Source organism: Callithrix jacchus, chromosome 4, assembly GCF_049354715.1.
Source record: "Callithrix jacchus isolate 240 chromosome 4, calJac240_pri, whole genome shotgun sequence".
NCBI classification, from domain to species: domain Eukaryota; kingdom Metazoa; phylum Chordata; class Mammalia; order Primates; family Cebidae; genus Callithrix; species Callithrix jacchus.
In genome coordinates, this window is record NC_133505.1 from 66,904,247 (window position 1) to 66,924,051 (window position 19,805).

Consider the following 19,805-nt stretch of genomic DNA (forward strand, 5'->3'; position numbering starts at 1 on the left):
CAATGATTGTGAGTTACTTCTTTTATAACCAAGTTTTAACAGTCTTTCTTTGTAAAACTAAGGAGAGGTAGAATATAGTAGTTTATAGCAAAGAAAGGGCTGAAAATTAACTACTAATTCACAATTCTCTTGACAAGCTTCTGATTAAATTCACAAAGTCTTGCCAGGGAAATACTAACTCATACCACTTTATTTCAAAGATGATAAAAATACTTCCATTTCTTAACAACAATCTAAGCCTTTTCAGTAGTTCAACAAGTGGCATTAGGTGTTTTAGCTCACCACTATAGCTTCATGTTTTACTATGTGTTCATGCTGATGAGATTATTTCAGAGACAAAAAGTAAGCTTACCTTCATCTTCTTCATAAATCACATCCATTACTCAATTATGTGTTCTGTGCTTGTGACTACCTGAAATAAGGAGAAGGAATAGAAAAAGAAAATTAAATATAACTTAACAGTATTTTGTAAAAGGCAAATATTTACAATTTTAATTGATGACAGACACACACTTCATAATACTATTAGCATGCAACTCCAGCTGCAAAAACTGAACAGCAATATGCCTAAGCTGGTTAGCAGCAAAAAAGTAAACCAATCACATCGACAAAAAGCCACCATAAACAAAAAAACTGTATTTAAAAGATTAACAGTTTTGGCATTCATCCCTACCATCAAGTCTTTCAGTTTCTTTTTTTCCATCAAAATTTAGCTTACTTTTGAAGTTAGCAAGAGTTGCATTACTATTATTGTTAATTTTAGTTCTGTTTATTGCCTTGAGGGTTATATATTGTAAAATAATTTTGGTGCCTCTAGTTAATGTTAATTAGTTGTTTTAATAACCTATAGACCTATTTGTTATATTTTTGTAGGTTTACTTTTTTAACTATCAGGAACTTAATAACTGAGAATATTTAACATTACTGTTGCATAGGCAAAATTACAGAGTTACTATTAGTGTTACCTGTTTAACGTTTAGTCATCCTTTGAGTCCTGCGACATATTTCCTTAATAATCATCAGCCATCAAGTCTGATAGTCTCAAAAGAAATATCAGCCCTTTAAACTGCCTTCAAGGGCGGTGATATTTAGCACTGAAAATTACAAATAAAGTTTTTGAGGTTGAATAGCAACAACTGGCCAGTGACACTGATGATTTGTTTGTCGAAACAAATTGTTAGAAACTACGCAAATGAAGTCCACGCACTCCTTTGAGTGAAAACAATAAAGTGAATCTACGCAATGCTTACATGTTGGATGGGATATTTAATGTGCGGGGAAACTCAAAGGTTGAAGAACTAGGCATTTAGACAGTGGTAAGCGGTAATCTTACCTCTTTATACTCCATTACTCTTTCTCACGAGAGACATGCTAATGCAAACAAGTCAATCAGAATTTGTGTTTAGCAAGATAAAGCTTAGAGGATAGTTTAAAATCCATTTATTATTCTAAATCCATTTTTTTCCATTAACATGTTATACATTAGTGTTTACTAACCATGATTCATGTAACAGTTTAGTTTGTTAACTTTTAAATTATTTAACAACCATAAGTTATTAATACATTTTTAAGTATTACACAAAAATCTTAAAACAGGCTTGGGTTCATTTTTGTAATTTTTAAATAGAAAACATTTTAGGCATCTCTCGAAGAAGAAATAAAGCAGGCATTTAAAGCTAGAAAACAAGTAATTCCAAATTTAGTTTTTACAAAAGTTTTCAGCTTTATTGACAAATTATGGCAAACATATTTGACAAATTGTGGTTTCCTATTTAGAGAAACTTACACATGGAACTTTATGTGTGTGTTTTTTTCTTTTTTAACAAATACAGGTTAAAACACTGAACAAATTCAGTTAGCTACATACATACAGTAGCTGCTTATTTTCAACCCCATTAAAACAGCATTTAAAATTAAATTTACAAACTTAATATCGAACATCTTTGCCTAACTAACAGATATTAAAAGACAGGTTAAAACATCTTATCTACAACTTTATTATCAGCTAGTTCAAAAATCATATTACAGTCTTTTAGCAACTCTAAACAAAGTTTCTGCTAGTTGGTTGAGACTCAAAATCTGTTAACAGATTCATGCTCTTTCTCAAAAAAAAAAAAAAAGATTACACACAACAATGAAAACAACTAAGAGAATATCATTCTACTGAAAGGTTTCTAGACTATGCTTGCCAATGTCTTTTTCAGTCCGTTTTGTAAAATAATACTAGTGTCAATGTCACGCCAACAGTATAGAGGGAAATACAAGAAATATATGGGAGTAATCATAAGCAGTTATCCCTAGAATAGAAAAAAACAAACAAAAAAAGGACTATTACTTGTCTTGTTGCTGTTTATGTGGAGACCACAGGCTATGAATTGTCTTTGAGGTGAGGTCACAGGTGGGAAGGACCTTCAATATCTACCATAGGGGTGTTCCCTGTATCCCCCTCTGGCTGACCTCGGAGGTGGTGCCTTCAAGCTAGAGCGGGTTGTGGCCCATTCTTCTGTTGCTATGAAAAAGAGAAAGACAGTAACACACATATGACTTCACAGTTACCAAAAATAGTCATTTAAGACACAATAGTTGACCAAGAAAAAGAAAAGATCTCAAAATTGAACAGTAAAGCCTATTTTTTCTACATCATGAGACCATCCAAAAAGTATGAGTATATAAATGTGTATTGTGTATTTATTATGTGTTAGATTTCAAGGCCACAAAACAGAAAGAGTATCAGTGTGAACCCCTGCCCATAAAATCTTTTTACACAGAATTCTTAAAAAAAAAATTGGATATAGTAAACCAGTAGTCCTTAGCCCTTGAATAACTTGAGAATCACCTGGGAATATTAAACAATCAAAATAAAAGATAACTAATGCCTGTTCTCTGTTCCCCAAATCTACGGATTAGAAAACTCTATAGGCTGGGACCTAGGGTTTGATATTTTTCAAATACTCCCCAGATGATTGTTATATGGGTTGAAGTCCCTTGTGCTAACTTGTATAGAGAAAGTGATAGATAAGCCGATTACAGAGTAATCTGTAATTTCTACAGAGTGGAAAAAACTTTAAGCAGCAAAATCAGTAAACAAAACAAAATGAACAATAAAAACCCGAAAGACATCAGTTCTTCAGAGTAAACAACTCAGTAAATAAAGAAGTATTAGTGCACTAGGAAAACTCTATTTACCTGCGAATCATATTTCTATTACCCTAAATATTTTGAAATCTAGCCAAAAAGCAAGAAACAAGCAACCAAGCTTTTAAGTATTGTGGAAAATAGCTATTGTCAAGTCTGTGTCCCCAGAAAAGAAATTCTTCTGTAAAAGAATTTAATGTTGGGTTTATGGTGACATTTTATGTAATTCCAACAACTAGGTTACTTTGGTCTCTCAGTTAGAATTTAGTTCTTCATCAAGAGCATATTTCATGCATGGGTGGGTAAAAGGAGGTGGGGACAGAGGGAAGAAGATTACTACATAGATATTGATAACTGATATATAAAGTAATGGAAATATTAACTAGGAAATAAGTGCAGACTGAGTATTTAGAGTAATGTAGAATATTTACCCCTAGACAGTTCATCTGTTCATAAGAATTAGTTCAGAAAGATTACAAGAAAAACATAAAAAATTTCAGTTGTACTCATAATATAGAGCAAATGAAAACAATCTACTATGTAGAAAAATGATCAAAAGTTTATTGGTGTTGGGAAAAATGGCACTTAAATGGACAAACATGAGTTTTCTGAGAATATCCTCACTAGGGTGTTACTATTACAACTAATACCTGATAATAAGGAAAAAATTATATCTAGTATTTTATTTCAGTATGTGATAGGATATAAAATAGGAGTAAGAAACTAAATGAATATGAAAAATGTTGCCATTGCTCAAAATATAGGTTTACCTGTATCAGAGGTTGTCATACTCCGGCCTGCGAACCTAATTTGGCCAGCTGTTTGTTTTGTAAATAGTTTTACTGGAACCCAGGCATGCTGCTTATTTACATATTTTCTATTGCTGCTTTCATGATAGGAAGGAAAAGTTGAGTAACTGTGACAGAGATTATACTGCTTAAAAAGCCTAAAAATATGTATACTCTGGGCTTTATCAGAAAAGGTTTATAGATCCCGGTTCTAGACCATGTTGTTTTTGGTGGGAAAATGCAAATGTTGGTGTTGGTGAAATCTTTCTGCTATAACTTTTTGAGGGCAGGAATTTATCCCCAAACCATTTGTATTTCTCTAATAAAAATGAGAAGAGTTCCGTGCATTTGCTTGATTGGAATTAAATAATACTGGTTTGGTGTACTCAAAGAGAACACACACTTAGCATGTGCAACCCTTATGTAAAATGAACATTTATACCGTGTTTATGAGACAGTCAATACTAAATCATTGTTCTTATCCTCTGATGGTAAAATGTATCCCTATTTATTACAATTTTTAACAAAACAAATGTACTACTTTTTGCTCCAATTTTCCTAGAGAATTAGAAATCACTGAGTTTCAGTCTACAGGATTTAAGAGCTGAGATCATAGAGGTTTCAGGTTTTCCCAGGAATTAGAAGTCCCAGGTTCTTTCTTAGATTCTGAATGTTCCTGCAAAACAGCTGAACAACCATGAGCAGAGTGACAGAATACTCATCACATACACTCCTAGATTTTTTTCAGAATTGTAAATTGACATAAACCCCTGGACTTGCTACAGAGGACCTATGTATTTAATAAGTACGCAGTGACATGGCTTCAGTTGACTTTTTCTAAATCTCTAGGGCAGTTAATTGATGAACTAACTCTTCATTTCCTAACTGTTAGCCAGCATTAGAACAGGGATTGTCCCTATTCACTGTTGTTTCCCCAGTGCCTGGGAGAAAAGCAATGTCTAGTTAGGGCTGAATGCAGTGAAAGATTACATCAAAGAAAGGATGGATGCATGAACAAAGGAATTATGCAGAAAGCTCCAGTGATAAAGCAAAAAACAGATATAGTTGAGCTACAGAAATTTAACATTTATTTTAAAAGCTTTTTAACTAGAAATCTTATATACTTGTTATAGATTAAAAATCATACTTCTTACTCAAAGGGTTACTTATCTATCAAAAATATTTCACTACTGAATTCAATGAAGAAATTGTAGTGGGATCCCATTATTAAAAAGTACAAAAACATCATGTTTCACGGCACAAAAAATGTGTTCTTTTATAACTCTCTGCCTTTATGTGGATTAATACTATGCTCTTTCTTCCTTGCTCAAGGCTACGAAATGGAAATTACTGTTAGTTCATGATACTTGTAACTGGGAAGGTAAAACGCCAGTCAAAGTGAATTCCTACCCAGCAAAAGTAAGTTTCTGATTTTCCAAGATTCCACACCATTAGCAGAATAAATTAAGGACTTATTTCACTTAATTCAGACTTTGATTCCATTGTTTACATGTTCTTGATAACAACAGTAAAGAAAGATCAGGAAAAGTATTATTTTTATTTATGTCCATCTATATCTTGCCTAATACCAGAATGTTTATATATAGTTACACATTTACAGTTGCCACATGATAATGCATGCCAGTTTTTCTTGGTGAAAGTAAGTTCTTCAGATTGCGCTTAGAGAGTACTGATCCAGTGAATGATTTTCCAGTGCTACCACATAGTGTGTCATTGAACTTTACATAGTCAGCCAATCCTCTCATTGCTCACCAGTGATATTTAGGCCTCTGATTTCTTTACTGTAAGTGCCACAGATAGAATGGATTCTAACCTGAGTCCCACGGATTCTTGAGCATGGAAGAGACCCAAACATAGGGAGAGACAAACCATGACTGGGTCACACATGATGGAATTTCTCTGAAATTTTGAAGTTATAAAGACCCATGAATGAACTCAGAATTTATCTGTCTTCCTGGGTCTCTTAGTAGACAAGTAGATTGTAATATTTTTTATTGTACTTTAAGTTCTGGGGTACATGTGCAGAACTTGCAGGTTTGTTACATAGGTATACATGTGCCATGGTGGTTGGCTGCATCCATCACCCTGTCATCTACATTAGGTATTTCTCCTAATACTATCCCTTCTCTAGCCCCACATCTCCCAAGAGTTCCCGATGTATGATATTCCCCTCCTTGTGTCCGTGTGGTCCATTGTTCAACTCCCACTCATAAATGAGAACATGTGGTGTTTGGTTTTCTGTTCTTGTGTTAGTTTGCTGAGAATGATGGTTTCCAGATTCATCCATATCCCTGCAAAAGACATGAATTCATCCTTTTTATAGCTGCATAGTGTTCCACGGTGTATATATGCCACATTTTCTTTATCCAGTCTATCATTGATGGGCATTTGGGTTGGTGCCAAGTCTTTGCTATTGCGAACAGTGCTGCAATAAACATACATGTGCATGTGTCTTTATAACAGAAGGATTTATAATTCTTTGGGTACATACCCAGTAATGAGATTGCCAGATCAAATGGTATTTCTAGTTCAAGATCCTTGAGGAATCACCACACTGTCTTCCACAATGGCTGAACCAATTTACACTTCTACCAACAGTATAAAAGCATTCCAGTTTCTCCACATCCTCCCCAGCATCTGTTGTCTCCTGACTTTTTAGTGATTGCCATTCTAACTTGTGTGAGATGGTATCTCAATGTGGTTTTGACTTGCACTTCTCTAATGACCAGTGATGACAAGCTTTCTTGCATATGTTCGTTGGCTGCATAAATGTTGCTTTTGAGAACTGTCTGTTCGTTTCCTTTTTTGATGGGGTTGTTTTTTTCCTATAAATATCTTTAAGTTCTTTGTAGATTTTGAATATTAGCCCTTTGTCAGACAGGTAGACTGCAAAAATTTTCTCCCATTCTGTAGGTTGCATGTTCACTCTGATGATAGTTTCTTTTGCTCTGCAGAAGCTCTTTGGTAATTGAATCTCATTTGTCTATTTTGGCTTTTGTTGTCATTGCTTTTGGTGTTTTAGTTATGAAGTCTTTGCCCATGTCTATTTCTTGAATGGTACTGTCTAGGTTTTCTTCTAGGGTTTTTATGGTTTTAGGTCTTACATTTAAATCATTAATCCATCTAGAGTTAATTTTTATATAAGGAGTAAGAAAGGGATCCAGTTTCAGCTTTCTGCATATGGTTAGCCAGTTTTCCCAACACCACTTATTAAATAGGAAATTCTTTCCCCATTGCTTTTGTCAGGTTTGTCAAAGATCAGATGGTTGTAGGTGTGTGTAGTCATTTCTGAGGCCTCTGTTCAGTTCCATTCGTCTATATCTCTGTTTTGGTACCAGTACCATGATATTTTGGTTACTGTAGCCTTGTAGAGTAGTTTGAAATCAGGTAGTGTGATGCCTCCACCTTAGTTATACCTTACAATTTTCTTAGCTATGCGGGCTCCTTTTTCATTCCATATGAAATTTAATTACTGTTATATCCCAATTGTGAACTCAAGGAAGGTTAAAAAACACTGAAAAACTTCAGGCTGCACCAAGAACAATATTCCAGGTAGTTTTGCATGTTATGCATAATTTTTACCAGATTTTTTTTCTTTTAAGTCAAGGTTGAGATTTAACTCTTCAAAACAAAATTGTTCAAAAAGGTAGTTAATTATGTTTATTACTACTTAAACTTACAGTTTTTGTAAAGTGGACTTAAAATACCGGGTTCTGTAACATGTTTTCTAACAAAATATGCAGTGTTATAAAAGTAGCCTGCACATAAATTATATATCACCTTAAAGAATGCAAATGACTTGCATAGTTTGACCATTGATCTTTTCAGTAGTCACGAGAAGCAGATGCTGAGAGGAAAAAAATGGGCTTTAAGTATAATTTGGTCTTATTACTGTGAGAGAAATTATAAAGATAATTATCAAAGGTTGGATATTACAAATTAAGCTCATAGATTCCTTTTAATGTGCCCCCATGCTTGTGGCTATCTGAAACTTATTCTCAACCTTAGCTTAGGGTAGAACTATCCATAAGGCTTTAAAATAATTCCTTTTTTTATTATTATACTTTAAGATCTGGGGTACCTGTGCAGAATGTGCAGGTTTGTTACATAGGTAAACATGTGCCATGGTGGTTTGCTGCATCTATTACCCTGTCATCTACATTAGGTATTTCTCCTAATACTATCCCTCCCCTGTCCACCAACACCCTGCTATTCCTCCCATAGACCCCAACCCTGATAGGCCCTGGCATGTGATGTTCCCCTCCCTGTGTCCATGTGTTCTGATTGTTCAACACCCACTTATGAGTGAGAACATGAGGTGTTTGGTTTTCTGTTCTTGGGTCAGTTTGCTGAGAATGATGGTTTCCAGATTCATCCATGTCCCTGAAAAGAACATGAACTCATCCTTTTTTATGGCTGCATAGCCTTCCATGGTGTATATGTGCCACATTTTCTTTCTCCAGTCTATCATCAATGGGCATTTGGGTTGGTTCCAAGTCTTTGGTATTGTGAACAGTGCCGCAGTGAACATATGTGTACATGTGTCTTTATAACAGAATGATTTATAATACTTTGAGTATATACCCAGTAATAGAATTGCTGGATCAAAAGGTATTTCTGGTTCTAGATCCTTGAGGAATTGCCACACTGTCTTCCGCAATGGCTGAACTAATTGACACTCCCACCAACAGTGTAAAAACGTTCCTATTTCTCCCCATCCTCCACAGCATCTGTGTCTCCTGATTTTTTAATACTCACCATTCTAACTGGCATAAGATGGTTTCTCAATGTGGTTTTGATTTCATTTCTCTAATGACCACTGATGATGAGCTTTTTTCCATCCGTTTGTTGGCTCCATAAATGTCTTCTTTTGAGAAGTGTCTGTTCATGTCCTTCACCCACTTTTTGATGAGTTTTTTTTCTTGTAAATTTGTTTAAGTTCTATGTAGATTCTAGTTATTAGTCCTTTGTCCAATGGGTATATGGCAAAAATGTTTTCCCATTCTGCTGGTTGCCAGTTCACTCTAATGGTAGTTTCTTTTACTGTGCTATGCTATTTAGTTTAATTAATTCCATTTGTCCATTTTGGATTTTGTTGCCGTTACTTTTGGTGTTTCAGTCATGAAGTCCTTGCCCATGCCTATGGCATAAATGGTATTGCCTAGGTTTTCTTCTAGGGTTTTTATGGTGTCAGGTCTTACATTTAAATCTTTAATCTATCTGGAGATAGTTTTTGTATAAGGAGTAAAGAAGGGATCCAGTTTCAGTTTTCTGCATCGGGCTAGCCAGTTTTCCCAACATCATTTATTAAATAGGGATTCCTTTCTCCATTGCTTGTTTTTGTCAGGTTTGAAAAAGATCAGATGGTTGTAAATGTGTGACATCATTTCTGAGGCCTCTGTTCTTTTCCATTGGTTTATATCTCTCTTTTGGTACCAGTATCATGCTGTTTTGATTACTGTAGCCTTGTAGTGTAGTTCGAAGTTGGGTAGCATGATGCCTCCAGCTTTGTTTTTTTTGCTTAGGATCATCTTGGCTATGTGAGCTCTCTTTCAATTCCATATGAAGTTTAAGGTGTTTTTTTTTTCCCAGTTCTGTGAAAAAAATCAGTGGTAGCTTTGTGGGGATAGCATTGAATCTATAAATTACTTTGGGCAGCATGGCCATTTTTATGATATTTATTCTTCCTAATCATGAGCATAGAATGTTTTTCCATCTGTTTGTGTCCTGTCTTATTTCCTTGAGCAGCAGTTTGTAGTTTTCCTTGAAGAGGTTCTTCACATCCCTTGTTAGTTGTATTCTATGTATTTTATTCTCTTTGTAGCAATTTTGAATGGAAGTTCACTTATGATTTGAGTGAACTTATTGGTGTTATTGGTGTATAGGAATGCTTGTGATTTTTGCACATTGATTTTGTATCCTGAGACTTGGCTGAAGTTTCTTATGAGCTTAAGGAGATTTTTGGCTGAGATAATGGGGCCCTCTAAATATATAATCATGTCATCTGCAAATAGAGACAATTTGACTTCCTCTCTTTCTAATTGAATACTATTTATTTCTTTTTCTTGCCTGATTAGCCTGGCCAGAACTTCCATTATTATGTTGAATAGGAGTGGTGAGAGAGGGCATCCTGGTCTTGTGCTGCTTTTCAAAGGAATGCTTCCAGTTTTTGCCCAACTAGTATGATTTTGGCTGTGGGTTTGTCTTAAATAGCTCTTATTACATTGCGATACATTCCAGTGATACCTACTTTATTGAGAGTGTTCAGCATAAAGAACTGTTGAATTTCGTCAACGGCCTTCTCTGCATCTATTGAGATAATCATGTGGTTTTTGTCACTTGTTCTGTTTATGTGATGGATTATGTTTATAGATTTGCATATGTTGAACCAGCCTTGCATCCCAGGGATGAAGCTGACTTGACTGTGATGGATAAGCTTTTGATGTGCTGTTGGATTTGGTATGCCAGTATTTTATTGAGGATTTTTACATAAATATTCATCATGGATATTGGCCTGAAGTTTTCCTTTGTAGTTGTGTCTCTGCCAGTTTTTGGTATGATATTGGTCTCATAAAATGAGTTAGAATTTTTGCATTGTTTGGAATAGTTTTAGAAGACATGGTGCTAGCTCCTCTTTTTACCTCTAGTCAAATTTGGCTGTGAACCTGTCTGGTCCTGGACATTTTTTTGGTTGGTAGGTTATTAATTGCTGCCTCAATTTCAGACTTTGTTATTGATCTGTTCAGGGATTTGACTTCTTCCTGGTTTAGTCTTGGGAGTGTGTAAGTGTCTAGGAATGTATCCATATCTTCTAGATTTACTAGTTTATTTGCATAGAGGTGTTTGTAGTAAACTCTCATGGTAGTTTGTATTTCTGTGGGATTGGTAGTGATATTCACTTTATCATTTTTTATTGGATCTATTTGATTTTTCTCTCTTTTCTTCTTTATTATTCTGGCTAGCAGTATATCTATTTTGTTGATCTTTTCAAAAAAACATTTAGTGCTATCAGTTTTTCTCTACACACTGCTTTAGATGTATCCCACAGATTCTGGTATGTTATGTCTTCATTCTCATTGGTTTCAAAGAACATCTTTATTTCTGCCTTCATTTCATTATTTATCCAGTAGTCAGTCATTCAGGAGCAAGTGCTCAGTTTTCATGTAGTTGTGTGGTTTTTGAGTGAGTTTCTTAATCCTGAGTTCTAATTTGATTGCACTGTGGACTGAGAGACTGTTGTTATGATTTCGGTTCTTTTGCACTTGCTGATGAATGTTTTACTTCCAATTATGTGGTCAATTTTAGAATAGGTGCAATGTGTCACTGAAAAGAATGTATATTCTGTGGATTTGGCATGGAGAGTTCTGTAGATTTCTATTAGGTTCGCTTGGTCCAGATATGAGTTCAAGTCCTGGATATCCTTGTTAATTTTCTCTCTCATTGATCTAATATTGACAGTGGGTTGTTAAGGTCTCCCATTATTATTGTGTGGGAGTGTAAGTCTCTTTGTAGGTCATTAGGAACTTGCTTTATCTATTTCAGTGCTTCTGTATTGGGTGCATATATATTTAGGATAGTTAGCTCTTCTTGTTGCATTGATCCCTTTACCATTATGTAATGCCCTTGTTTGTTTCTTTTGATCTTTGTTGGTTTAAAGTATGTTTTATCAGAGACTAGGATTGCAACCCCTGCTTTTTTTTTTTGCTTTCCATTTGCTCAGTAAATCTTCCTCCATCCCATTATTTGGAACCTATGTGTGTCTTTGCATGTGAGATGGGTGTCCTGAATACAGCACACCACTGGGTCTTAAGTCTTTATCCAATTTGCCAGTGTATCTTTTGATTGGGGCATTTAGTCCATTTACATTTAAGATTAATATTATTATGTGTGAATTTGAGCCTGCCATTTTGATGCTAGCTGGTTGTTTTGCCTCTTAGTTAATGCAGTTTCTTCATAGTGTCAATGGTCATTACAATTTGGTATGTTTTTGCAGTAGCTGTACCAGTTGTTCCTTCCATGCTTAGTGCTTCCTTCAGTAGCTCTTCTAAGGTAGGCCTGGTGGTGACAAAATCTCTCAGTAGTTGCTTCTCTTTAAAGGATTTTATTTCTCTTTCACTTATGAAGCTTAGTTTGGCTGGTTATGAAATTCTAGGTTGAAAGTTCAGTTCTTTAAGGATCTTGAATATTGGTGCCTATTCTCTTTTGGCTTGTAGGGTTTCGGCCAAGAGGTCTGCGGTGAGTCTGAGGGGCTTCCCTTTGTGGGTAACCTGACCTTTCTCTCTAGCTACCCTTAGCATTTTTTCCTTTATTTCAACCCTTGTGAATATGATGATTATGTGTCTGGGGTTGCTCTTCTCAAGGAGTAGCTTTATGATAGTCTCTGTATTTCCTGAATTTGAATGTTGCCCTGCTTTACTAGGTTGGGGAAGTTCTCCTGGATGATTTCCTGAAGAATGTTTTCCAATTTGGTTTCATTCTCCCCATCACTTTTAGGTACACTGATCAATCGTAGATTTGATCTTTCATGCAATCCCATATTTATTGGAGGCTTTGTTCATTTCTTTTTTTTCACTCTTTTTTTTTCTCTAATCTTTCCTTCTTGCTTTATTTCATGAGTTGATCTTCAATCTCTGATATACTTTCTTCTGCTTGCTCAGTTTGGCTACTGAAACTTGTGTGTGCTTCACCCAGTTCTTGTGCTATGTGTTTCAGCTCCTTCAAATCATTTCTTCTCTATGCTGGTTATTCTAGTTAGTATTTCATTTAACCTTTTTTCGTGGTTTTTAGCTTCCTTGAATTGTGTTATAACATGCTCCTTAAGATCAGAGAAGTTTGTGAAGCCTGATTCTGTCAGTTCATCAAACTCATTCTCCATCCAGTTTTGTTCCCTTGCTGGTGAGGAGCTGTGATTCCTGATGGAGAAGAGGCATTCTGATTTTTGGAGATTTCAGCCTTTTCATCTCATTCTTTTCCATTTTTGTGGATTTATCTACCTTTGGTCTTTGAAGTTGGTGACTTTCAGATGAGTTCTCTGAGTGGATCACGTTTCTGTTGATGTTGAAACTATTTCTTTCTGTTTGTTAGCTTTCCTCCTATCAGGCCCCTCTGCTATAGGTCTGTTGGAGTTTGCTGGAGGTTCACTCCAGACCCTGCTTGCCTCAGAATCACCCACAGTGGCTGCAGAACGGCAAAGATTGCTGCCTGTTCTTTCCTCTGGGAGCTTCATCCCAGAGGGTTACCCACCAGATGCCAGACAGAGCTCTCCTGTCTGAGGTGTCTCCCAGTCAGGATACACGTGGGTCAGGGAGTCAGTTTCCCTTATCAGAACTGGAGCATTGTGCCAGGAGATCCATTGCTTCCTTCAGAACTCCATTGCAAATGCGGAGATTGCTTGCCTTCTGCATCACTCTAGCTGGGAACTGCAGACCAGAGCTGTTCCTATTCAGCTGTCTTGGCAGAAATCCCCACTTTTAAATAATTCCAATGGCTAGTTCTCATCTCCATAAGTTGTGGTAGATCCAGTCTAGGGTGGAAACTGAACATTGATTTTTTTTTCAACAAGTGATCATAAAATGTGTAATCATGGTTAATAATCTCTGAAACACTCAAAAGCTGGTTTCTGTCTCACCTAAAACTGTTGGATTAAGGAGTGCATTATTCAAAACAAAACTGAAACTGTAAATACTTTGAACCTAAAATAAGCAATGCAAGCAGTTATGTAGTAGTGCACTACTGTTTTTTATTGTTTCTTGCCTAGCAACATGCTCTGCATTTATTACCAAGTCTAAGATGATTAGATATTCATCTAATGGCAACCTCTGAAATAGCAAAAAGAGAAAGGTAATTTTAAAATTAATTTCACAAATGAATTTTAAAATACTTTAGACCTTCTTACTTTCAATTACAAATAAAAAGTTTAAAAATCTATATAAAAAGTAAAGCACAGTGATATTTTCCCTCATAACCTATAATCTCAGGAAAAATGAGTGATAAATTATTGACAATATCAAGAAATCTCATTTCCATTTGTAAGTCAATTTTCCCAAATTTCTATTTCCATTTACTATTAAAAATAGACAGTCTTTGTTCTTGAATTAAATGTCTGACCCAACTGCCAGTTAGCTTCATTTTTCTTTGCTGATTTCACAGATTAATCAATGCAGGGCTTATTTTCACACTGGGAAAATAATCATTCCAGCTCCTTAACACAAAATGAATACATTCGTGTTCTGCAATTGACTTGAAGTGAGGCACTCAAATGCCCTAGAATATGGCACAAATTTCTTTTTGCTTTCATTCATTTCAAGATAGTGTATTAATATTATCCTCTTTGCTTCCACACAGCTGTCATCTAAAATGCCACTAAAGAATGGATGCATAATTAGCTCTTCAGTTCATACTTTAAATACATATTAATAAATAGCTCTTTTCTCAAGAAGAGAATATTGCTGTCCATTCTTAGCTATCAATCTCAAAGAGAACTTAGAGGGTATTTTTATGTGAAGCATTGCTTAGCTAAGCTAATGTAGGTACTGTATTTAAAATGCAGCCTTACTGAATTATAAGCTATTCAGACTCATCTGAAATAATTATAGTGATTCTGATAAATTAGAAAATATTTTTAAAATGAAGAAACTGATTTGGAATTCCTGTAAGTCAAATATTCATGCTCCAAAAACAAATTCAAGTTATCAGAAATGTAATATTTAAATATTAATTTATAGCCAATTTAAAATTAATTAAATATTTAATAAATACCAATGCATTAAACATTAATTTTTATAATCAAGATAATTATATTGTAATAAAATCCATTTGAAATTTTAACATTTAAATTTTATATTTACATTATCAGCAAGATAGTTTAATATTTATTAAGTTATTGGCAAATATCCTGAATAATTTAACTATGATAAAACCTAAAGTAATATATTATTTTCTCAAAATCAACATATTTATTATTTCAGTGACAAAATATAGGCCCAAAAAAGACAAATACAATTCAGTTTTTATACACAAAACATCATAAAGTATGAAGATTCAGAATGAAGTGTCTCACTGAAGGACTTCATTTTTATTTCTGCTAACTTCTTTTAAATCATTTCTGGAGGAAGTCTAAATGAGAAGCTCCATATATGAGTCTTTTGAATGCAAGACCCTGTCATTCAGGAGAGCATTCCTTCTTCCTTCCCAGTCTTTCACTTGCCCCCACAGTTATTACAGCCAGTGTGAGCCGGAAAAGAATGTGTCTGAGAGAAATGACTGTAAGGCTCCTCACATAACTCTCCAAGTCTTGGTGGGGTGGGGGGTTTGCCAGGTGAAAATTGAGGCTATTAGTTTTGTAAAAATACAGACATTCCATTGGAATTTTGTACCTGCACCCATGATACAACCACAGTGTAACAGAGAGGAGCTAGTGATCTAGAATGGAAGTGAATTAATAACTGGAGATATGAAATTTGCATTTTTGAATAACCATTATTGATTTAAAAATTGTATACCATTGATTAACGATGAGCTATAAATGGGTAATAGTTAATATGTGAAGTATGGACAGTTAATGAAAATCGATATTTGACTTTTGTGGCTCCTCAAATTACTGCTCAGTGTATATATTTACCTTTTATCATCTGCCCATTTGTATATTTTATTATGAGCAACTTATCACTGACTACCTAGTGTCTAATATACTACATAATACCTAATACCACAATCTGAGTGCACATAGTACATATTAATTGGGCTGCAAGGTTATGGTGCTGAGCTCTTACTATTCTTTGTCCTCTGACTTTGTTCTTGCTATGTTGCCTGCATAGGATGTGAGAGCATGAGGATTCTTAAAATTCAAATCTTATGATGATATGGATCTACAGCAAGTACTTTATTCTTTGGTTATGCAAAAAGAGGAATAAAACTTAGTAAAATAGGTAAATAAAAGGTATTAGATGAAAATTGCTGTCTAATTAATATCTTCCTTATTTTGTTCAGTCAAATCGCTTTCTATATTTTCCTTATTACTTTGTTATGAAGAATTTATTGACTACTTTTTATGTGCAGAAAATTTCTTGTTGGTAAATGGTTATTTGGCCACGAATGAAACTTAGTGCTTATGGGCAGGTAGAGCTCCTAAAGTGAATCATTTCTCTGTAGACTTTGCTACAGATAGAGAACCAGACTACAAAAAGTACAATGTAAGACTCACGGGATTATAGAGGTGAGTCCTGGCCCTCCTGACCACAGCCCCTGCATCTCCATTAAAAGGCATTAGCAGCAATAGTTTGTATTACACACTTTTTTCAATAGCATTACATGGTATTGACATTTCAAAATGTAAATAATTCAGAAATAGAAATCTCATCTCTTATCACCAAGTATCCTGCCAATTATAATCAAATTTATCCTTTCCATTGATTTCAGTGCATGTAATTCTGTAAAGCCCATGAGCATGAGTTTCCTCAAACTGATGTATCAAATGTAAAAAATGACTGTATTTTGCAAGTAAAAATTCAATTTTTCAAAAAGTCATTACTTACAAATAATAATATGCCTTTTCATATTATTCACTACAATATCTTGTAAGCTTGGAGATATTGTTCACTACAGTATCTCTGAGACTGAGGACAATGCCTTACATGTGTTAGCCATTCAGTAAATATTTGTTAAATGAGTAATGTTCTCGGGAATTGTATAAATTATTACATAACATGGTTTAAAATCTGGTGCAATTTTTTTATATGTAGGTGTAAGTTCCTCAACACTAAATGTCCACCTTGTACAAATGTGCATCAATACCTATATGCAAATTTTCAGTGAATCAAAGAAAGGTCGAGTTTGTGTTTTATTCATGGCTCATCCTGAGTAACCAGTTGTACAAGGCTCTGGCCTGATTCCTATGTGATTAAGAATGTGCATAGAACAAGAGAAATATAGTTATTACTGTGTTGAACTCAAAGAGTGCTACACGGACAGGTGTAGATGCTCTAAGGTCCCAGGCAGTCTCACATCTCAGCCTGGCTGGCCCCCTGGTGTGGCTTTGGAGACATCCTGGGTTATAGGGGTTAGTGTTTTTATGAAATACCATCTGATGCCTCTGACCTCTTCCTTCCAATAAATGGAAAATACATAAGGAACAAAATTAAAGCTATACTTTCTAAAGCAGCTTACCAACTGAGCCACATATGTGCAGACTTGTTCATCACTTATATTTCTGTGAAATAATTTCTGAAAAGTATGTTAATTTGTTTTGGAAAATAGTTCTATCTCCCATAGCAGCAAAAGATTAGGGTTAATTTGGTTAGTGCTAGAGAAACCTGAATTTGGTAGAGAGTAAGCCTGGTGCTCATTTTGGATTAATTATTTATTTTTTCCTGTAAAATAGTATTAAAGACCTCCTTCCCCTTAAAATAGTGAAATAGCAAGTGATAGCATTTTAAGAAATCCTAATTTAGGAAGGAAGATTCAGGATGTAAAAAGGAAGCTGAACATCCTTCCTTTAAACAAACTCAGGTTTAAAGTACCACATCCTAATATTTTACCAAGTTTACTGAACCCTACTCCTGCCTCATGACAAAATCAACCAACCAACCAACCAACCAACCAACCAACCAACCAACCAACCAACCAACCAAATAAATAAATAAATAAAACACACTTTGAATTCATATTCTTGTTCTGTCACTGGCACATTGTTGAACTAAGGCAAGGTACTTAATGCTCTGAGTCTTTTATATTGTCATCTGCATTTTTCAGATGAGAAACTAAGTATGCATTCCAAAGTCTTATCTGTTTCCCATCCTTCTCTAGAGGATTCTAATGGGGTTAGAGTATACAAATAGATAGATGTAAATTTCTATAAGGATTACTTCTACAATTACTAATACGCATCATAAATGCTTAATACAGAGCCATAATAGGTACTCCATGTGTGGTAGCATCAATTAATAGGTATTCCAACCACTGATGAGAATATAAGAACAGAGCTGAGCCTCATAGCCAACTCTCACATTGACTTGAACTTTTTTTTCAGTTTCCTCATAAAAATGGAGATTAAAATACTGAATATTTCAATTTGTTATAAAGAAATAAATACAAAATGTCTGTAATCAGCTTATGCTTGGAAATAATTATGGTGGTGGCTTATTTTTCTCTTCCTACTTCCGGGCTTCACCTTGTGTTAGTTTATGACTGGTTTAGGGGAAGGTATTTTTCCTCCTTTCCTCTCCACATAAGGACGTGCCCTTCACCATCCTGATCAGCATTCTATGAAGCGCCAAACGTAGTCTCCTTTACTCTTCCCCATAGAGAGGAACACAGTGAACTTGGTATTATTTAATTTATCTATCTTTGTTAGAGACTGAGTCTCACTCTTGCCTAGGCTGGAGCGCAGTGGCTAGTCACAGGCACGATCATTGCACAATTGTAGCTTCGAACCTGGGCTGCAGCAATCCTCCTGCCTAAGCCTCTGGAGTAGCTGGGACTACAGGCATGCACCAATGCCCAGCAGCCTTGGTATTATTTTAATAAAAATTCAAGACTATAAATATTTAAATGAGTGTCATTTTTCAAAGTAGTCATCTGGTGATGCCATGTATGTATTTTAAGGAATCACAAACTATGTCTCAAAAATGATGTACTGTATTAATATATTTTAGAAACTCAATAGATCTTAACTGAATATGATTTTAAGTAGTATTTTAATTAAGGAATGTCTTTTTAAATGAATTAATTTTATAGACTGGCATCCTTATTGACTATCAGTTCTTATGAGCCAAGCATTATTTGGCTATGCATGCTAGAAAAATCATTTGAGAGTTACTTTATAATAACAATTTCTGCCTTTAAATTTATAAATATTTCAAATATATATGACTCTGAGATCTTTTGACAGCAGAAAAGACACGATATTGTTGCCAAATCAATGAGTCAGACAATGAACATAGTTAAACATATAAGACACTATTCAGAATGATCACTGTTGCTGTTGAAAATGATTTATGATTGTGATTAATTGCTTTTACAATTTTGATCAAAATTGATCTGTCTAATTTTCTGGTACTAGCTGTGTAAGTCAAATCTCACCCTGGAATTACATAGATCAATTTAGTCTAGACTTCTAGAAAAACAGGGGGAGAAAGATGGAAATAATTTTTGAGTTGTCAGTGACTGATGGATGTTCTGATTTCACAATTTTAGTAAAGAAAAGGTCTTACCGTAGCTGTCATAGGCATCCTCACTTACTCCATGACCATAGTCATAGTACTCAGGCACACTGCAACAAATTTAGACAGCAATCAATGTTACTATAATTAGGAAGACTCAACCCAGAAACTTATATGGACTTTGCAGGCAGAATGCGTGCTGAGGTAATATTCCAGGAACCTCAAGGCATAAAACACAATTCTTAATAAATCTTCAGTAACAAAAACACAGGTTATTGACAAGGAGTGCTAAGATTTTTTTAAATGCCACCTCAGTATTTCTTTATCTCTATCCTCCAATTTGATAAATCAGACCTCCCCTAAAACACAAGTGTAACACTTCAGAATTTGTCAAGAGGAGAGTTATAAAAGGTCTCTTTCCAAGAAAAAGTGCTCGCTAGGATGACAATCTGGTGAATCATGTATGACTTTTAATGCTGTTATCTTAAGAAATATGCATCATTTTTTCACGTTGAAACACTAAACTGTATTTATACTCCCCTCCATACCTTTCACATCACGTGTGTGCACTCCCCAAATATATAAGCTATTTTGTTTCACCCAATATTTTGCTAGATGCTTCCACATTTCAATAACTGTCAAAAAGATGTTCTTCCTTCATTTCTTACTCAAAGCACACTCTCCCCATGATCCATTCTCCTAC

General features: G+C 34.9%; 1 protein-coding gene and 1 long non-coding RNA gene across 15 annotated transcripts in view; one reads left to right on the forward strand and one right to left on the reverse strand.

Annotated features, from left to right (window-relative positions):
* The window catches only part of LOC103792483 (uncharacterized), a 576,568-nt gene that overhangs the window by 392,937 nt on the left and 163,826 nt on the right, over positions 1-19,805 (forward strand). The window lies entirely within an intron of this gene.
* The window catches only part of KHDRBS2 (KH RNA binding domain containing, signal transduction associated 2), a 656,950-nt gene that overhangs the window by 44,863 nt on the left and 592,282 nt on the right, over positions 1-19,805 (reverse strand). For 7 of the 14 annotated variants that reach the window (XR_013534308.1, XR_008480693.2, XR_008480692.2 and 4 more), the window contains exons 8-10: positions 19,154-19,212; positions 2,336-2,509; positions 353-412 (exon numbers count right to left, since the gene is read on the reverse strand). Coding sequence is in view for 2 of the 14 variants with exons in the window: in XM_002746694.4 (XP_002746740.1) it covers positions 2,412-2,509; positions 19,154-19,212 (157 nt within the window). In the remaining 12 variants the exon portion in view is untranslated. Of the gene's footprint in view, positions 1-352; positions 413-1,423; positions 2,510-19,153; positions 19,213-19,805 lie in introns of those variants that run through there. The other 7 variants (XR_013534311.1, XR_013534313.1, XR_013534310.1 and 4 more) reach the window with 3 other exon arrangements.